The sequence below is a fragment of the Oryza glaberrima genome, chromosome 1, assembly GCF_000147395.1.
Source record: "Oryza glaberrima chromosome 1, OglaRS2, whole genome shotgun sequence".
Lineage (NCBI taxonomy): Eukaryota > Viridiplantae > Streptophyta > Magnoliopsida > Poales > Poaceae > Oryza > Oryza glaberrima.
In genome coordinates, this window is record NC_068326.1 from 10,465,190 (window position 1) to 10,486,278 (window position 21,089).

At 41.4% G+C, this 21,089-nt stretch overlaps 1 protein-coding gene across 1 annotated transcript; it reads left to right on the forward strand.

The window, feature by feature from the left end:
* The first annotated feature begins 11,046 nt into the window (after window positions 1-11,046).
* On the forward strand, window positions 11,047-19,868 carry LOC127760160 (uncharacterized protein At4g37920-like). The gene is made up of 7 exons (XM_052284380.1): window positions 11,047-11,337; window positions 11,758-11,864; window positions 15,324-15,598; window positions 15,827-15,992; window positions 16,494-16,735; window positions 18,392-18,579; window positions 19,393-19,868. Exons 1-7 carry the CDS (start codon window positions 11,195-11,197, stop codon window positions 19,607-19,609), a joined length of 1,338 nt encoding a protein of 445 aa, XP_052140340.1. The 5' UTR covers window positions 11,047-11,194; the 3' UTR covers window positions 19,610-19,868.
* The last annotated feature ends 1,221 nt before the right edge of the window (window positions 19,869-21,089 follow it).

Sequence of the window (21,089 nt, forward strand, 5' to 3'; positions counted from 1 at the left end):
TCCCCTCCTCGTTCAAGTACTGGTTTGGATCCTCGTTCCCCTCTCCTTCGTTCCAGTACTGGCTGCTTCCCTCTGCGATTGTATCGTATAGTATCTGTTCTCATCGCGATCAGCCATCTGTGCTTACAAAAAATATTTGTTAGGTATATAGGATGTATTTGCGTACCGTAATATTAAAACTCTGCTAATCTTAATTATATTAAATCTCTAATAATCTTATATTAAATGGCTACTAATCTCATATTAAATCGCTACTAATCTTATATTAAATCTCTACTAATCTCATATTAAATCGCGGCTAATATTATATTAAAATTGTAATAATCATATATATATATATGCTAAGTCTAACAATCTTATATTAAATCGCTACTAATCTTATATTAAATCTCTACTAATCTCATATTAAATCGCTACTAATCTTATATTAAAATTGTAGTAGTCATATATATATGCTGGGAGCGTATCCTATGCACACAGGCCCTCACATGTACACACCGTGTACACCAACTAAAAATTATCACAAAAAATTCTAGGAAAATTCATACATATACTTTCAATAGTATTACATCTACGTGCAAAGTCGCATCTTCAAATTCATTCTACATAGAGAATAACAAAAAAGATAAAATTCTGACAAAATTGCAACCTTAAAACTGTCAGATTTTTTGTTTTTTTTGTTACGGCTAAAATATAATGAATTTGACGTTAAGACTTTAACCCTAGGTGTAATACAATTGAAAGTATGTGTATGATTTTTTCTAGATTTTTTGGTGACATTTTTTAGTTGGTGTGCACGTGTGTACACGTGAGGGCCTGTGTGCATAGGATATGTTGCCATATATGCTAAGTCTAACAATATTATATTAAATCTCTAACAATCATATATGCTAAGTCTAACAAACTTATATTAAATCGATAACAGTCTTATATTAAAATTGTAATAATCATATATGCTAAGTCTAACAATCTTATATTAAATATCTAACAATCACTTCTTTACATCACTTGCCTGCGCGAATTCCTTCGATGGCTAGCTACCACTTCGGTTTGAGGGACGACGACGACGTCCTCTCTGCAACATTACCAGGAAAATGTATTAGTCTAAACGGGCCAAGTTACATATATAATCATATATGTATTACCAGTAAATCGTATTAGTATAAACGCGTTCGTTCTAACACTTTTCGTACAAGTGCATTCACGTTCGTAAGCGTTTCGTGCACGTTTGTTCGCGTTCCGTAATCGTTTCATTCACATTCGTTCGCGTTCGTTAACGTTTCGTGCACGTTCGTTCGCGTTCATTAACGTTTCGTTACGTTCGTTCGCATTCGTTCGCGTTTCGTTACGTTCGTTCGCGTTCGTTCGTGTTTCGTTACGCTCGTCCGCGTTCGTTAACACTTCATTCACATTCATTCGCGTTCGTTAACATTTCGTTCACATTCGTTCGCGTTCGTTAACGTTTCGTGCACGTTCGTTCGCGTTCATTAACGTTTCGTTACGTTCGTTCGCGTTCGGTCACGTTTCAATCACGTTCGTTAACGTTCGGCAATGTTGGGCGCACGCGGCAGTGGCGTGGCGGCGCGGCGGCGGCGTCGGGGCGCCGGGGGCCGGCCCGGCGGCGTGCGGGCGCGGCGGCGGCGTGGGGGCCCGGCGGCGTGCGGGCGCGGCGGCGACGTCGGGGCCCGGCGGCGTGGGGGCATGGCGGCGGCGCGCGGCGAGCTCGAGGCGGTGGCGGCGGAGTGGCACTGGCGACGGCGTGGCGTCGCGGCGGCATGGCGTAGCAGCCCGGCGGCGTGGCGTGGCGGCATGGTGAGCTCGAGGCGGGGGCGGCGGAGTGGCAGTGGTGACGGCGTCGTCGGCGGCGGCGGCCGCGTCGAAGTCGGTCGTCGGCCGTGGAGAAAGAGAAATATCGAGATCGAGATCGAGAGAGGCAGCGGCGGCTCTCACCCAAGAGATGCGGCGGTGGCGTCTGCGGCGGAGGCGGCGAGGACTGCCAAGCGAAGGCGAGAGACGACGGCGGTGTTGGCGCGGGGTTGCCCTAGGCACGGTGGCGGCGAAGGAGAAGCCGAGATCGAAAAACGTATAAGTGTTGGTGGAGAAGACGAGGGCGCACCGGGAATATATATACCCCCAGATCTTTAGTCCCGGTTGGTGAGAACAACCGGGAGTAAAAATATCTTTACTCCTGGTTCGTACGAACAACCGGGACTAAAGATCATTCGTACGAACAACCGGGACTAAAGATCATTCGTACGAACAACCGGGACTAAAGATGATCTTTAGTCCCGGTTGTTCGTACGAACCGGGAGTAAAGATATTTTTACTCCCGATTGTTCTCACCAACCTCTTTAGTTCCGGTTGTTCGTACGAACCGGGAGTAAAGATATTTTTACTCCCGGTTGTTCTCACCAACCGGGACTAAAGATCTTTTCCCGCTATTTCTAAATTCTTTTTAAACCCGATTAGGGTTAGGAACCGGGACTAAAGATAATAGCAGCTGTGTCTTGAATTTCATTGCATATGTGTTTCTAAAATAGTAAATAATGCATTACAATTATTTAAAGTCACAATTAATGATAAAACCTTCGAAAAATTATTGTTGTATGTACTAGAATACGTGGATAATATATAATAAGCACATGAATGATCTAAAATTGTTAAAAATTATAATAATCATATATAATTAGCATATGCATGATATTAAATTGTTAAAAATTCTAATTAACATATGTAAATAGCACATGCATGATTTAAAATTAATACAAAATCTAATAATCATATATAATTAGCATATCATGATATTAAATTGTTGAAAATTCTAATTAACATATGTAAATACCACATGCATGATTTTAATAAAAAATCTAATAATCATATATAATTAGCATATCATGATATTAAATTGTTGAAAATTATAATTAACATATGTAAATACCACGTGCATGATTTAAAACCTTTAAAAATTCTAATAATCATATATAACTAGCATATGGATTATTTCAATTTGATTAAAATTCTAATAATCATACATAATTAATAAAAAATCTAATAATCATATATAACTAGCATATGGATGATTTCAATTTGATAAAAATTCTAATAATCATACATATTTAACATATGCCATACAACAATTGATTTGTATGGATATTCAGTACATCCAACATAGTTTACATCGTGTACAGAACAATTATGGCAATACATCGGCGGTGACGGTTGACCGCACGTACTTTCTCCTCACTATTGTTCCTTCCTTGTGATTGCTATGTGAGTAAGGGGTGTCTTCATTTGATAGGAGGATGCTAGAGTCAATCGTCACTGTGAAAGGGGGATGCCCATCAAACTGATCGTAATCCTCGTCAGTCTTGTCCTCTACTCCGACGATTTTTCTTTTTCCTGGGAGAACCACGTGGCGCTTCGGCTCGTCAAGCCCTTTGGCCTTTTTTTCCTTTGCTAGACATGTCCTTGACGTAAAAAACTTGGGTTACATCATTGGCAAGGACAAAAGGTTCGTCCGAGTATCCAACCTTGTTAAGGTCAACCGTTGTCATCCCAGTGTCATCAATCGTTACGCCACCACCAGTCAACCTAACCCATTGGCACCGGAACAGAGGGACCTTGAGAGGTCCATAGTCAAGTTCCCATATGTCCTCGATGGCACCGTAATCTGTGCCAGTTGTACCATCGTGTCCCATGGCATCGATACGAATAACACTGTTCTGGTTCGTGCTCTTCATGTCTTGGGCCCTCGTGTAGAATGTGTACCCATTGATTTCATATCCCTGGAATGTCGTGATCGAGCCAGATGGTCCCCTCGCCAGGAAGGCCAGTTGTTGCTTAATCGTCTCGTTACCCATGAGATGTTGTCGCAGCCACGTGGAGAAAGTATCAATGTGATGCCTTGTAATCCATGCATCGGACTTACCGATGTTTCTGGCGCGAACTAGAGCCAAGTGCTCCTCGATGTAGGGAGCCACCAATGAAGATTGTTGCAGAACCGTGAAATGGGCTTTACGGAATAAATTGTTGTCTACCGTCATTATTGCTTTCCTTCCGAGAGTCCCCTTTCCCCGTAGTCTCCCTTCATGGCGTGATTCAGGTACCCCGATTGGGCGAAGGTCTTCGATAAATTCTACGCAGAATTCAATGACCTCGTCTGTTCCATACCCCTTGGCGATGCTTGCCTCTGGACGAGCACGATTACGAACATACTTCTTCAGAACGCCCATGTACCTCTCGAAAGGAAACAAGTTGTGTAGGTACACAGGACCGAGAATACCGATCTCTTTGACAAGGTGACAAAGCAGATGCGTCATTATATTGAAAAATGAAGGTGGAAATATCAACTCAAAGCTGACAAGACATTGCACCACATCATTCTGCAGGGCTTCTAATCTATCAGGATCGATGACCTTCTGCGAAATTGCGTTCATGAAAGCACATAGCTTTGTTATTGTTGCCCGGACATTGTCTGGGAGGATACCCCTTATTACAACTGGTAGCAGCTGTGTCATCAGCACGTGACAGTCATGAGACTTTAGATTTGTGAACTTCTTCTCCTTCGTGCTTATTATTCGCTTTATATTCGTGGAGTATCCAGACGGTACCTTGATGCTCTCCAAGCATTCAAACATACTTTCCTTCTCTGCCTTGCTAAGAGTGTAGCTGGACTCAAGTAATGGCTTCCTTTCTCCTTTGGTTCCGGATGAAGGTCACTGCGTTGTTCCATATGCTTCAGATCATTACGTGCTTCCAGTGTATCTTTCGACTATCCATATACACCTAGGAAGCCAAGAAGGTTTACACAAAGATTCTTAGTGAGGTGCATCACGTCGATTGCGTGGCGGACGTCCAAGAATTCCCAATAGGGTAACTCCCAAAATATAGAGTTCTTTTTCCACATCGCCGCGTGACCATCTTCGCTCTCTATAGGCTGGCTGCCAGGCCCCTTTCCAAACACTACTTTAAGATCTTTAACCATAGCAAACACTGTTTTCCCGCCACGATGTTTAGGCTTCGTACGGTGGTCCGCATTATGTTCAAAGTGCTTGCCTTTCTTCCGTACTGGGTGGTTTGCTGCAAGGAATCGACGATGACCCATGTACACAACCTTCCTACAGTGCTTAAGATACGTACTTTCTGTTTCATCCATACAGTGAGTGCAAGCCTTGTACCCCTTGTTGGACTGCCCGGATAGGTTGCTAAGTGCAGGCCAATCGTTGATGGTTACGAACAGCAGCGCTCGTAGGTTAAACTTCTCTTGTTTGTCCTCATCCCATACGGGGACACCTTCCTTCTTCCACAACAGTTTAAGATCTTCGACCAGTGGTCTTAGGTACACATCGATGTCGTTACTAGGTTGCTTGGGGCCTTGAATTATTATCGGCATCATTATGTACTTCCTCTTCATGCATAGCCACGGGGGGAGGTTGTAGATACACATCGTAACGGGCCAAGTGCTATGGCCGCTGCTCATCTCTCCAAAAGGATTCATGTCATCCGTACTTAAACCAAACCGTATGTTTCGTGCGTCCTTTCCAAAGTCTTTAAATTTTCTGTCGATGTTTCACCACTGCGAACCATCGGCGGGGTATCTCAGCATCCCGTCCTGTTGACGCTCTTCAGCGTGCCATCACATCATTCTAGCATTCCCCTTGTTCCTGAACAAACGCCTTAGCCGTGGTATTATAGGGAAATACCACATCACCTTATCAGGAATTCTCTTCTTCGTTAGCTGCCCGTCAACTTCTTCTGGATCATCACGTCTAATCTTGTATCGTAGTGCTTTGCAAACGGGGCATGCTTCTAGGTTCTCGTACTCCTCACTGCGATATAGGATACAATCATTCGGACATGCGTGAATCTTCTGAACTTCCAGTCCTAGAGGGCAGACTATCTTCTTAGCCTCGTACGTTGTCTCGGGCAATTTGTTTCCCTCCGGAAGAATGTTCTTCACGAGTTTCAATAAATCGCCAAATGCCTTGTCACTAACACCATTTTTTGCCTTCCATTGCAAGAACTCCAGAGTGGTATCCAACTTTTTGTGCCCCTGCTCGCAACCTGGGTACAACGATGTTCTGTGGTCCTCTAACATCTTGTCCAATTTATGGGCCCCCTTTTCACTTTCGCAATCCTCCTTGGCGTCCTGCAACATCTGACCAAGATCATCCGCAACGTTTTTACCATCAGCATCCCTTTCCTCCTCGCCCGTTTGATTTCCTTCAAATCCAGCGTACTGAGCAAAGTCCGGAATATTGTCGTCTTCCACTTCATCTTCTTCCATTTCAACACCTTGCTCTCCGTGGGATGTCCAACAATTATAGCTTGGCATGAACCCCGACTCAAACAAGTGGAAATGAATAGTCCTGGATGCAGAATACTCCTTCCGATTCTTACACTTATTGCATGGACAACAAATAAAACCCTTTTTCCTGTTAGCTTCGGCCACTCTCAAAAAATAATGCACGCCGTCAATAAACTCTTTGGACCGCCGGTCAGCGTACATCCATTGCCGATCCATCTACATGACATGAAAAAAAATCGTACACACATAATTATTCGTACAATAATGACAGTCATATAATAATTATAAAATAATTACAAACTCTTTCAACAGTCATCCAATAATGACATATCATTATTCATACAAAAATTATGAAATATTACACCGAATAATTATATATTTACTATTTATAAAGTTTTAAACTAATATTAATATAATGTGTTGTACTTATTTTAATTTTTCATTTTACTTTGTTTTCTATTATTCAAGATTAATTTTCACTATATTCTCCTTCTCAACTATTTTATAAAACTTTCTTTAGCAAATAAACTAAATTTCTATATATTCTTTCTTCTCCACACAAATTTTCTCTCTCATCAACTAACAACAGAATTTTGGAGACAAAAAAGTGTGCAAAACATAGCTCCAAATGTAATATGAAAAAAAAACATTGCAGGATGAAGTTGCTAACATTTTAGGCACCTCCGATTTATATATAATCACCAAAATAAATTCACTAGAAATTTTGGCATGACCTCCTCTCTTTTTTGAAGAAATTTTGAAGCTTGCTCGGGCTGAAGGAGGAAGAAGACATAAATATATATATAGGGGTGGGACTTTAATCCCGGTTGGTGTTATGAACCGGGGCTAAAGATTGCCGGGATCTTTAGTCCCGGTTGGTGTTGACAACATTTGAACCGAGACTAAAGATGTTACCAACCGGGACTAAAGATCAAATATACCCGTTACCCTTTTTAACCTTTAGTCCCGGTTTTTGTTGCAACCGGGACTATTGTGGAATTAGCCTGACCGACGAAAGATGGTTTCTCCACTAGTGCTTCGATCCAAAGGAGCAATTCCTATATGACTCATTTCGTTTGTACGATTGCTTCAAAGAAAAAAAATCGATGGATAGGAAATTTTCTTTCATTTCTTGGAGGATTCTAGCGTAACGTCCAACCTCATGTTTTTAAATTCTTTTTTCGAGAGCTCTAAAGCATCTTTTTTTCATTCTTTTTCCATTCTCTCCAAGAAATCAACGTGATCTTAAAAGCTTCCTGTGTTCTTCCTATGATACGACATCCAAAACAAATGTTTTCCGCAATTCATGTAGTTCTCTTTTCTAGAGAATTTAACATATATAGCATGACACTCCAATCTATCATATGGTTTTCGTATTCCCAATTCTGTATTCCAGAGGATCCATAATTAATAAAGGAGTACAATGCTGTCCTATAGATGAGGTTTTCTATGGTGTACCATACGGCAGTATTTTTGAGGACTTTTATGGTACACTATTCCACAAGTATATACTTGCAGTATAAATGATCTAACGGTGTAGATTCATCTAATATTTCTTCCAATTAGCTTGCAGTATAAATTGAAAATGGTATATTTGTCTTTTCATCTTTTTGCTTGGGGGTACTTTTGTATTTTTGTGTTTCCTTCTTTAGTCCGATCCCACTCGACAGAAACGGTGGCTCAGATGAAATCCGCTCAAGAGAAATCCATTTCCTTTCCTTCGTCACATAAGCTACCGCCACCACCGACGGCCACCGCGAGCAAGCGCCGCCTGCGCCGCCGCGAACGAGAATCAGATGTGGGGGAGAATGGGCCAGGGCAGGAGGTAGGGTGCCGGGGACACAGGAGAAGCCGAGCTTGGAAGGAATCGCTCCGCCTTCACGCGCGCCGTCGACAATCGGACCGTCGCCACGCACAATGTCTTCTGAAGGAGCGATAGCACGCCCGGCGATGAGATCCAGGACAATTACTCCCTATGGAGATAATTAAATCTCAACTTCAAATGATTAAACAACCCTTCCTAGTTTTTTAATAAATACCAAACCTACCCTTATATATACTGCAAGTATTTACTTGTAGTAGAATATTCCTCTTTTTTTTCCCCAAGAAAATACTCGGAGTGTTCCTTGACAACTACCAAAACAATATTGTCTTGTCCTCATCTGGTACCCTAAAACCTTTGATACACCGATTCCCTCACCACTGATCTGCTGCTAGCCACTGAATGTCGGAATCACCGATAAGTACTAACACTCTAACAGCTAGCTCAGGCCGGTTTGCCTATAAAAGCTCTACGGGCACACACTTACCATGCCATCCACAACTGCACAAGACCACCACCTACGACGTCTTACGCTCTTAGCTAGGCAGGTCCCTCCTCCCAAGTCTCAAACCAATACAGGAGCTAAGACTGCTTGAGCAACCCCTGCAATGGCGGCGAGATCCTTGGCCGTGCCACTCCTCCTCACCCTCTGTCTGCTGGCCGCGCATCTCCTGACCGTGGCGTGCGCGCGCCACCACCCGCCGTCGCCGCCGGAGACCGAGGGCTTCGACGTCGTGGATACCTCGCCCACCAACGATGGCCCCAGCCCTGCCAGCGGCCACGGGAACCATCCATCGGCGGCCGTCGTTATTCCTGCAGGTGGAGCGTCTCCCGGCGGTGTCAGCAGCACCGAGTCACGAGCCCGGGGCGGGTTCATCAGCCACGACATGAGCCCGTGCCATTGCCGCGGTGGCGGCGTGCCGGTGACTGACGCGGCGCAGCACGGTGGCCGCCATCCCTGAAGAAGCTAGGCCACCGGGGCGGCGCCGCCAAAGTGTCGCCAATGCTTATATTTGCGGTGTGGTTTGTGTCTTGTTTCGGTTTTTCCAGTTGATATGCATGTCAGTTTTTCAGGTGTGGTTTCCCGGCCGGGGCTGCTCTGTTCCTGCTAGGGGAGAGGGTGTAGGTCCTGACGTGAATACGTGACCGTTGTTTGATGTTGTCCTAGTTTAATCTTGTATTGAACATGAATAATAGTTCGGACGGCTATTGTCTATACAAACAACTTAATTATCAAATATTTTTGTTAAGTGGTTTGTAGTACAGTTCAACAGATGGCATACTTCTTTCTCCTCTTCCTCTTGCCTCCACATTGTAGGATCGAATAGTAAGAACTAAATCAACCAGGGGAGTGAATGGTTGTAGTACACAAAAATCGAAACTTTTAGTGGAATTAAAAGTTGCCCTCGAATCCGATGTAGATTAGTCTAACCGGAGTTTATCCGCCGGTCTGACCGTGCCTACTCCGCCGATCTAACTGGTGTGGATCGCCCGGTCTAACCGCCCTGTGATCGCCGATGTCACTTGTCGTGTCGCCAATCTGACCGCCATGCTCCTGCTGGTCTGGCCGGTGCGATGCCATCGGTCTGACCGTAGGTATCCTGCCGGTTGGACCACCGTGCCCGAGCAAAAACAAATTGAAGATTTCTCAAAGTGGATTGAAACTTTATTATTTCTCTCTGTGTTTATAAAGTTATAAAGTGCAACAACAATACTCCTCACGAAAATCTCGACTAAACTCGAAACCCTAACTTTACTCTAAACTCAATTCTCTCAAAAAGATACCTGGAGGACACACCCCTCCTCTATTTATACCCAAGGTAGACAGCCTAAAGCTACGAACCAACCTTGTACCAGAAGTCCTAATCTCCTAGGAAACCTTCCCATACAAGAAACAAACTTTACAAACTCTAATTGTACCAAATTTGGACTCCCTCCAAATTCGACTCCACATCCCATACTCACGTAAATATCTCCATCGTATGTCATATGGAATCTTCACCAACCACATGCATTGATCTTTAGCCTAAGAATCCCACATGATATCCTGATCGTCTGGATATCATCTTCTCCCAAGTTGACTCCCGATCCATCACTGGCAATACTTTCCCGAGGTATCAAGACGCTACACATGCATCAACCAATAAACCATATCCAAGCACAAGTTCTCACCAACTTGACTCATTGTTAGCAAACAACAGTATTACATACGCATAGTATCCATCTAAAATTCATAAATATGAATCATCCACGGATATCCAAAGAATCAACCCTAAATCGAAATCGACACAGCATCGGCTGGTCAGACCGCGGGCTGGCTAGTCTGACCGGCCTTACCCATCCGGTCTGACCGCAACCGTCGGACAAATCAATCCTACCCATCACATGTAATTCAATCATCTCCAAAAACACTTCGCCAATAATCTCCAAATATCAAAATCAATAATCTCATATGCCAATTGCTCATCACAAAATAACAACCAAACACACTTTGATTTTACACACATTATCAAATATCCTACATAAAATTTTATGCTAGATGGTGACGTTACACGTGCCATTATTTATGCCCTTATTATATAAACACTACGGGCCTAGTAACATCACCATTGTTCGTGCCCTTACTTTATCATCAATAAATAACACTCCTACTGTGTCCTTACTACTCATGATGACACGCGTTTTCTTTTTGTTCATATCTCCTCGACTGGGTGAAGAAGGCTGCTGATTCGCGGGATGCAGTGTCGATTAGTGTACATGCATTCTATATACTGTGTCCGGTAGAGTTGATGGGATGAGTTAACATTTTTTTTAGGGATTAATTTCGAAATAAGTTTTTGAAAAGGGCTAATTTGTTAAAGAAAAATGGTGAAAAGGAAAGGAGAAGCTCACGAAAAATACCCTTCTCTTATCTTTATCCCCTCCAAATCCAATCCCCCCTAAAACCCCAGCAGAGCACCGTCCACTCTTCCTCCGACCAACGCGCTCGCCTCGCGTCATCGGCTCAAATGGTGGAGGCGGCCACGCGCGGAACCGAGAGCCCCTCCTCCTGCTAATGCGCCGCCATGGCCGCCCGCTCGCTGGGTCCACCTCCTCTTCACGCTCTCGCAGCCACGCGGCAGGCTCCTCGCTGCCCCCCGGCTGCCGCCGCGCCGCCGACCCATGGCTACCGGCGTGGAGCCGCGGCGCTCTCCGGCCGCCGGGGAAGGTCTGGTCCTCGCCTTTTTCCTCTCCTTGCTTGGTGCCTTGGTGGATATATCATTCTGGTACACCCTTTATTTTTGCTCAGTTGCTGGCTTGCAGTTATGGCGGCGGGTTCTTGAAATTTCTTAACCCAGATTGCTTATTATAGTTGTCCTGGAATAATGTCCAGCAAATTCCACTTGTATTTCTGGTGGTATCCTTCACTCCAATCAGCATATCTAGAATGCTAATTACTTAACCCAGATTTGCCTATAATTGTCCTGAAATAATGCCCTGCAAATTCCACTTGTATTCCTGCTGGCATCCTTCGCTTGAATTGGAGCTAGCATGCTAATTACTTAATTTTTGGCTGTTTTTGTTGAGGGAGGTTTGCGTTTTTCGTGGATATTGATTTTCTGGTTAATGTTAACTCATGTTTCTGCAGGCATACTTTGAGTTCAATACAATTGATGCATGCTGTTAGAGGTGGCGATCTTCAAGTGGAACCAAACATGCTTCATTCCCCCAAGCCATTGATGTCCACCAGACGTGGTAATTTCTTTAGTTTAGTTGTCCATATACACTTGAAGCGTATTTGGGATTTTTTATTTGATGAAATATATAACGAGTGTGCTAGGTGGTTCCTGCATAGAACATCAGTTGCATTTCCCAGGAAATTTTTTAGTCATACATTTCAGCAATTTTAACATCAGTTGCTTTACCATGAAGTTGAGGCACGACTTGACTAGTGCGGGTAATGAAATGCGAGGTGCGAGGTTAGCAGTGTCAAAGCAAAGCCTAATTGGTCTGGTGTTAATGATTTTGACTTGGTTTGACCTTGTTCTATTGGCTATACCAAGTTGTTGCACTGGTTTGAACATTTTACAAGTTTTTTACACTTAGATCTTGTTGGTATGAAAGAAAGAAAAATAGTTGCATCTATACTATCAGTTAAAATGCACTTCGCCCGACTTACTGGATTTGTGTCAAAACACGATTTAACTACAAAACATCTTACACATCTCAACTACGAAAGCCAATAAAAAATACCTCCCTAAGAGCAATAGACATAGGTTTCATGGTGGTCTTGAATAGGGAAGAGAATGGTCGGAGTCGGTAGCATCTCTTCAGAAATAATTCTCGGTCAGTCAGGAATCGATCATATTTGCTAATTTAATATTGAAAAATACGGTACTAAAAAATAGAAAAAAAATCTAATTTTATATATTGCTAGAAAATGGTAATGGTTAGAAACGATAACACTTACATGGAAACAATGCTTGGTCAAGAATTTCCATGACCATTTTGATCTCTAGTTCTAAAGACTTTGAATTTCAAATAACACTTATTTTTGTACTTGAATGACACATGGTCAACAAAAGATGTAAAAATGAGTGAAATATAAGTAAAAAACTATTTGGATGTCAAAATCATGAAACTAACCGAGTTGTATCTTCCTTATTTGATTGTTTTAGCCATTTTTATAGTTGCAGAGGTGTAAAATATTCAGTTTTGTAGTTGAGGGGTACTTTTAAGACAAACCCATGATATGAAATGGATTTATTCCTTGTCCCAATGGCAATTACAATGGTGTCTTTGTCTTAAAAAACAATATGTGTGGAGTGTGGACTAATGTGAATGTTCTTTTAGATGGTTCGCATATTTGAAATTTCTCCATTACAAAGGATACCTAAATTGTTCCCTGTGGATTTTGTACGGGTCCAAATAAGCCCCTAAATCGTTTACGCTTTCAAATGGAGCCTACCCAATATAGCCGAATAGTTTCATGTCAAGACTCTGTTTGTCACACTGCACTATCATCTTTGCGTTCCCCGAAACTGCAATGACTCCTTTGGGCCCTGGGATTTTGATCAGCTGATATGCGTAGTGGGATGCCGCCATGAAATTAGCCAATGCCGTCCTTCCGAGAATAGCATTGTAGGGTTGTGTTGATTCGACTACATCTAATTCAGGAAGTTGTCGGCTGTGCCAAAAGTCACAGGCAAGGTAATCTTTCCCAACCTTTGAAGATGATTCTGGACTAATTCCATGGAAGGGTTGGTCTGATGGTACAAGGTCGTGTCTAGGAATCCCCATAGCGTCAAGAGTATTGGCAGAGAAGGTTAATCGAGTTGCCACCGTGGGTTCGACCACTATGGGATACCATCTAAGAGTTGTCACCAGAGTAGGATGGTCGGAATCCGAGAACTCAATCTTTTGATCTGACCATCGCATCTTGGAGTTTGGCACCTCAGTCATAGAGCATAATTCGCGATTCACCTTATTGTACTCTCTTTTGGAAGAATAGGAGGTGGATCCTCCGAAGATATGTGCTACGTGATGGTTGGAGTCAGGGAACATAGGTCCATCATCGGATGGAGGATTGCTGTTGTCTTTTTCTACCAACCGTACTTGTTTCTCCTGAGAGAGTGCTATCTGTTTAGCCATCCCCTTCTGGAATATAAAGCAACTTTGCAAGGCATGTGAGGTTGTAATGTAGTTACACTATAAATATAATTACAATATAATTACATTTTAGTTAAATTATATAATTATACTGTAGTTATATTTGAAAGTTTTCTAGCTAAAAAATCTTGTGCAAATTTTTTTAGCAACTCCCTAGGTAAAAGGCTAAAATTTTATTTTATTTCAAGATAAATTTTAAATTTTATAAATCAACTGAGTAATTAGGACGGATGGAGTTGTTTTCAACAGAGATAATACCCCTGATCTGTAAGCACTAGACTGCAGAATTCCACAAGTAATAATGGATAAACTTCTTTTCTAGAGCGCTTGGCATTTGGGCTGTTGGGCAGTCGGCACTGGAGCTTCCCGTCGCCTCGTTTCGTCGATGGCAAGCCCGGGCATCCTCCTCTCTACTCTCCGCGCCCCACCCGCACATACCACCTCTATGTCCTACGCTACCCGCTTAGCCACCTCAAGCCCCCGCCAGCGTGGAAGCAGCCGCGGCTGCCCCTTCCTCCTCACCCCTCACTCCTCCCCCCCACCCCACCCCCCCCCCCCTCCCCCCTGGCTCGTCGCTGCACCGCCACCTCCATGTAAGGCATGGTTCCTGTTTTTCTTTTTTTTAATCCCATTTATTCACTGCAGAGCATTTTTATTTTCTTGTTCCCCCTCCCCTGGACTGGGAGGGGTTTGTGCTGCCCGTGAGGTGTTCAGCGAATTGCACGAATGCCGCCAGCCATTTCATTTGTTGCCCGTCGTGGTTTGGCAAATTGGCCTTGTGAATTTTTTTTTGCTAGGCTGGCCGAAAGAATGGCTGACCAAATTTCATTAAGATAGGATGAGAACAAATTACAAAGATTACATAACATCGACATTGAGCTGTCGATAACAGGGTCCAGCGGACCAAACTCCTGACACAAAGCAAGCAAGAAAACTAGCTAAACATCATTATTTGTCAACATACCAGCTTCCTTCCATATTACTACCTCATCCTTTATGGCTGCAAAGGCCTTGTAAATTTGCCTTCAATATGTCATCCTTGGACTTTGAGATGCATCTGATTGAGGTTAACTGCAGTCCTTTAGTTGAGACATCTCAGAAAATCAGAATATCTTTTAAAATGTTGGAGAACAAAAATTGAGAAGTTAAGGGCCCAGGCCCTGAGCCTCGAAGGGAGGTCAATGTTAGCCTTCATAGTTCATACTGTCCCAAACACAGTAGCGTATTGAATTATTTGAATTACTTTTCCTAGATTACCTAAAGAGGATTGAGATTACGTAATCTATTCAGAACTGCAAAGCTTGGAAGTGGCACAGAGACAACTATTCTTTTTACCCGGAAAAAAATAATCTGTTTTTATGGGCTTGCTAAACTTATTCTATTATGATAATTCATTCTGGCTTTAGGAAGGGGACCTTTCTGGACTTGACATTGTCTTTTGTAATTGTATACAGTTGAACTCTAGTTTTCCAATAGCATGTGTACAACTTTGTTCACTTACAAAAATGTTTCTTGTATCACAAGTTTTTTAACATGAAATTGCAGGGTGTGTGGCTAGTCCTACTATTGCTAATGTGGATGACTGCACTGAAGGTGAAGGTGCACTGGGGTACACAATGACCCAAATCTGTGATAAGTTTATTGAGTTCTTCATGTACAAGAAACCACAAACAAAGGACTGGAGAAAAGTATTGGTGTTTAGAGAGGAGTGGGAAAGATACAGACCATACTTTTACAAGCACTGTCAAGCACGTATAGATATGGAAAATGATTCTTCAATGAAGCAAAAGTTGGTTGTACTTGCTAGAAAAGTTAAGAAGGTATGCTATTATTTGGTCTCTATATGCATCCTTATCTTTTGTAAATTTGTTTGAACAAAGATTTATTTCATAATATGATTGTTAAAAATCCACCATGAAAACTTAAGATTTTTTGTGACACAACATATTGGACAGTAGGTCACAAAACTCATAATCAACATATATGTTTATATCAATCATAATGTTGTGACTTGTGAAATTGCCTCATGTTTGCAATTTATTTCTCAGATTGACAATGAGATAGAGAAGCACATGGAACTCTTCACACAGCTCCGCGAGAATCCCACAGATATTAATGCCATTGTCGCAAGAAGACGAAAGGATTTCACTGGAGGGTTCTTCCAACATCTTAATTTTCTTGTTAATGCATATAATGGTCTTGATGAGAGAGATGGTAACTATATGCCTTTTAACAGTTGTTCGTTCCCAAATTGCGCTTATCTAACAAACAACTCAAAGAATTCACTGTGAATTAACTGAACATTGGGTTTTTGACCATCTTGAATTGCTCTAGCATGATCACTGGTTTCCAACAGTTGGAAATGGAAAATGAAAAAAGGTTAGATATGGAATTTAGAAGCTACCTAGATTGTATTTATCTAGTTCCCAGTTAAAAAAAATACATATATTTGGTATTTTACTGCTTTGACTTGTTTTCACATCCAATCGATCTGTTTTATCGAGCATGTTCATTTAGTTCATTTCAAGAGTGTGAATTGGCGTAACAAAAGCATATGTTCGCCTTTAGTTTTAACTTTTGTCCCCAAGTACCACTTGATGAGTTGTAAGACCATGTGATTAATAATTGGCAAAGCTAGATATTCAGTCCAACATGAGGTTGCACTTCTTGTGTGTGCTAAAAGAAATATATTTTTTTTGTCTCTAAATACTGCAGCAATTGCCAGGCTTGGGGCGAAGTGCCTGTCTGCAATCCATGCATATGACTGCACACTGGAGCAGTTGGACCTTGATTCTGCTCAATCAAAGTTTGATGACATTCTGAATTCTTCTTCCCTGGATGATGCATGTGACAAGATTAAAAGCTTAGCCAAGACTAAAGAACTTGATTCGTCCTTAATTCTTCTAATAAACAGAGCGTGGGCTGCTGCAAAAGACTCTACAACTATGAAGAATGAGGTTGGTCTTTGTGAACTTTAAACAAAGCTCTATAAGTATTCTATGTTTGAATCATGATTTCTTGTTTCCTCACCTGAGTTTTGGGGATACTTAGGCAACTCAACCCACCTTAAAAAATATGGACCGTTTCACTGAATATATGTATACTTCAATCTCCAGCAGTTTATATAAGTTGGTAGGAAAAAAGTGTTCCAATTCTACCTAGATATGAAATGAAAAGTGTTCTATTCTGTTCTGCATTTTTTATTTTCAATTCTAATAATCATCCTGCGAATTCAACCTTTACTATCACTAGCCCATCTCTGGACTAGTGCATCAGACAGCTCCATTTATTTCAGATGACGTGGTCCAATGACGTTGCGTGAAACCTTAATGCTTTCATTGCTTTATATATTGTGCATCATAGATGAAGTAGCTGGAATATTTATATTCCCTTCTTCCACCAAATAATTTTTAGAGTACTACATATCACCAGCAGATTCAACTTGTCTAGGTTGAAGTGTGTCATAGAGGTGTATTTTGCCCAAATCAAACGACTTTTTTAAGGTGCGACGTAGCAAGTCACGAAAACACATGGGCACGCGGGGCACTAGTTTGGTATCATACATCATCTTTTTTGCTTTCTACTTCGTACTACCCTAGTTCTCAAGTATTTTTCTCTCCTATTCCATCTCTAACCTGCCAAAGACTACACAAGCTCTGTTAATTATGGTGTGAGCAAAGTGATACATGCAAGCTCTTCTCTCTGCTAGCTACTGCAGTCATCACACCCGACCACACACTTTGCGGCTTCCTGCTCCCTCTTTATCTCAAGTTCTCAACCTCCGAATGGGTCTGGGCAATCTTCTGTACACAGATAGCTCCATAGTCATTTTTTCTTGTGCTTCCTTGTTGAGTTCTTCATATCTGCTCAGACCCCACCTAATAGTTCTCGTGAATATAAAAAATGATGATCTCAGCCATAACAATACCTTCAGAGAGCTCTTATAGAGAACCACTGTCACCAGGGAAGGCACCTACAACCAGTTGACCCCTCTCCCTAGGCATGTGAGTCGGCAAGTCGCAACTTACTAACCATTGAGGATGCCAGTGAGCTTGATAGCATTGAGGACTTGTGGTCCTCATAGGAGCAGAGTGCAAGTGGAGATTGCTTTAAAGGTCATGCTGCCAAGGACAAGAGGAAGACTGAAAGAACGGTCGGGGGAAGAGGGGGAGAAGCTGAGGTTGGATAGATGAATGTTTGCACCCTACCATGAACTGCATTACTTTTACCGCTTATTGGAGCAAATAAGTAGTTCACATAATCTTTGCACCCTCCTACCATGTTGTTGCACATGTGTTTATATGCAGAGAATATGGTGTATGGAATAAGCATAGTTTGAAGTTAACGAATAGGATATGTGCTTGCTGTTTTCCTATAATTAAGTTTGTTTCCATTGGACCATTTACTGCTTTACGGTGTGGTACACTAGGGCTACTACTTTGTAATAAGAAATGGTTGTGCTCATCCTATGATGCAGAGGCTATTTATTCCATTATCCAAAATTATGCTGTGACTATTGTTGTTTGAAGCTTTTGATTAGTTAAATGTATAATATTTGGTCTCTAAGACCTGTAAACATGTCTGTTTATGCATGATTATCATTTTTGACATAGGTTAAAGATATAATGTGTCATATCTATACAACAACTAAGGAAAGTCTCAAGAGCATCTCGCCTCCAGAGATGAAGCTTCTGAAGTACCTATTGAATATTGAAGATCCTGAAGAGCGGTTTGGTGCTCTTGCAACAGCCTTTTCTCCAGGAGTCGAGCATGAAGCCAAGGATGAAGATGCTCTGTACACGTAAGAAACTATCGACAGATATATGTGATGAGAAAGTTTTACTGATTCCTTTCCCAGAAACTATTTGAGGTTTTTTTTTGTTCCTTTTGTTATAATCTTTTTAGTTGATTAAAATAGTCGATTAATAATGTTAATTATACTATTTTTAAAGTAAACACTTGCTAGGATTAACATGCTCCACTGAACTATCATTTAGTGATGTGTAAGCATTAATCTTACTTATCTAATCTGAAAAATAAATATTCTCATGGTATGCATGAAGTTGGATCTGCAAGACATATTCTAATATTTGTGTGCAATCAGTCGTCCAAAATAGTAGTAGAATTGTAGTCAAGGTTGTTAATAGTTCTTGCTTCTTCCTCTGGCCTTTTCTCTTTCTATTTTCCTCAACTATTCATCATTGGGGATTACCTATGTTTAATTGCACTTCATTCACATGTACCCAGTGAAATGTAAGTCATTTAACCAGAACGTTTCACAATTTGTCAGGAGAACATTGTTTTGACTTTTAACTACATGTTTCTGCATTGAACTTGCAAATAAAAATAAAGAGCATTGTTTATCAGAATAAAATGGTTTTTGTTTGAACAAGCTGTTTTTTTTTTTTTACTGAAGTTCGAACAAGCTGTTGAGGGATGCACCATAATTTGATTCAGTAAGTTGTTACCTTGTATTGTTGTATATGACCTTTGGTTTGAACAAGGTGGTTATTAATTTATATTGACTTTTTTTGGGGAAAGGTGGTTATTATAACGTGTGTGATACTGTTCTCTGAGACTTGCTTATGAGGTGTCATCTGTTGCTTACTTGCAGAACTCCCAACGAACTCCACAAATGGACCAAAATGATGCTTGATTCGTACCATCTCAATAAGGAGGAGACGGATTTTATGGATGCCAGAAAGATGAGTGACCCAGTGATCATACAGAGGTTAACTTTGCTTAAAGAGACAATCGAAGAAGAATACATGAAGAAGTATATACATCCAGAGGAGCAAGAATCTGAGGACGACGAAGATTCAGAAGAGTGAGCTTGCAAGTGTGAAACTTGATGCAGAGATGATATTTTTGTAGTTGTAGTCTTGATGCAGAGACGGTATTTTTCTAGTTGTAGTTACTGCAGATTGGTAGTGCCCTGCTGCTTTTTGCAAAGATGGACTTCAATCTGCTTTGCTTCACTCCTGTTGGACGAAAGAAAATGCCAGTGATGCAGTAATTGTAAAGTGTATCATGATCATCCCAAAGCCTGCGTATCATAAAATTCCCTAAGATTGGTGGGGTTCCTTTTTCCCTGTTTTTCCAAATTGTTCTCTCCTCTTGATTTAATGCCGTGTCAACTTGCTAGTGGGCAGGTTTGTTTATTTTATGATTGTGAGTCACAAAGATGTTGCCAATTAATGCTTTTTTTGTTGATTTATTATTGGGCTGTATGATGTAGTCGGCAGCAGCAGTATCCGGTGTGTGTCTGATAATTGGCGTCCATGGTTGGTAATTGGTGGCGCAAATGTATTGAATGTGTGTTGTTCTCTAACTAGCCTTTCAAAAATTATATATCCTCATTTGTAAAAACAACGCTAGCAGTTTGGTCCATAATAACAGAAGAGCGAATTAAAAAATACATGTTAATAAAGACGTAGATGGTCAATACGGCTTCAAGTTGGTTTGAAATTTATGGTCCTGCTTGGAAAACAAAGGAGATACGAAAAAGTAGGATAAAACAAAAAAAAAATCAAGGGTAGTCTGAATTGTGCAAAAACAAAAGTGGTTTGTGGTTGGAAACTAGATTTAAATTGGATTAGTTATTAAAATTATTGAAAGGATCAAATGCGTTACCTGCCAAAAAATAAATAGTAGAAAGATAGACATTAAAAAAATTAATTTTAAACCAATGATGAACTCAGTGATTATCTTTTTAAAAATAAAATTGGTCCTGTAAGAGCTGTTAAGTATAAGAGGTGTTACATATGGGTGTGCCTGTTTCATTCTCCTTGTGTTTTGCTATGTGTTGTGTTGTTTAGTCTAGATGACGGTGTTACATATGGGTGTGCCTGTTTCATTCCCCTTGTGTTTTGCTATGTGTTGTGTTGTTTAGTCTAGATGGCTCCTTATTACGCCATGCGTCAGTTGCGTTGCTTCCTATATGAGTGCTCTGTTGTTGCTTACTTGTTTCATACATGAGGATTCAATTCAGTTCTTGCCCTTTCTCTCATTCTTGGCTCTTATTTGCTAGCTCCAACTTACTCCTTATCCGTCCGCTCCTCTGTGATTAGTTGTCCTTGTCCCTATGCTTATTTTTCCCCTCTCAAGTGGAGTAATATACTTGTTCTAAATCATAAAATTCCCTAAGATCAGTGGGTTCATTTTTCCCTATTTTTTTCGAATTTGTTCTCTCCTCTTGATTTAATGGCATGTCGATTTGCTAGCGGACAGGGTTGTTATGTTATGTTTGTGTGTCACAAAGATATTGCCCAATTGATGCTTGTTTGCGGATGCATTCTTGGGCTGATGTAG

What these genes read in the sequence shown, in the direction of transcription:
- LOC127760160 (XM_052284380.1), top strand. Translation starts at nt 11,195, where the DNA reads ATGGCCGCCCGCTCGCTGGGTCCACCTCCTCTTCACGCTCTCGCAGCC. An exon ending in TTGCTAGAAAAGTTAAGAAG is followed by an intron (nt 15,599 to 15,826) that starts GTATGCTATTAT and finishes TTTATTTCTCAG; the next exon opens with ATTGACAATGAGATAGAGAA. An exon ending in CTACAACTATGAAGAATGAG is followed by an intron (nt 16,736 to 18,391) that starts GTTGGTCTTTGT and finishes TTTTTGACATAG; the next exon opens with GTTAAAGATATAATGTGTCA.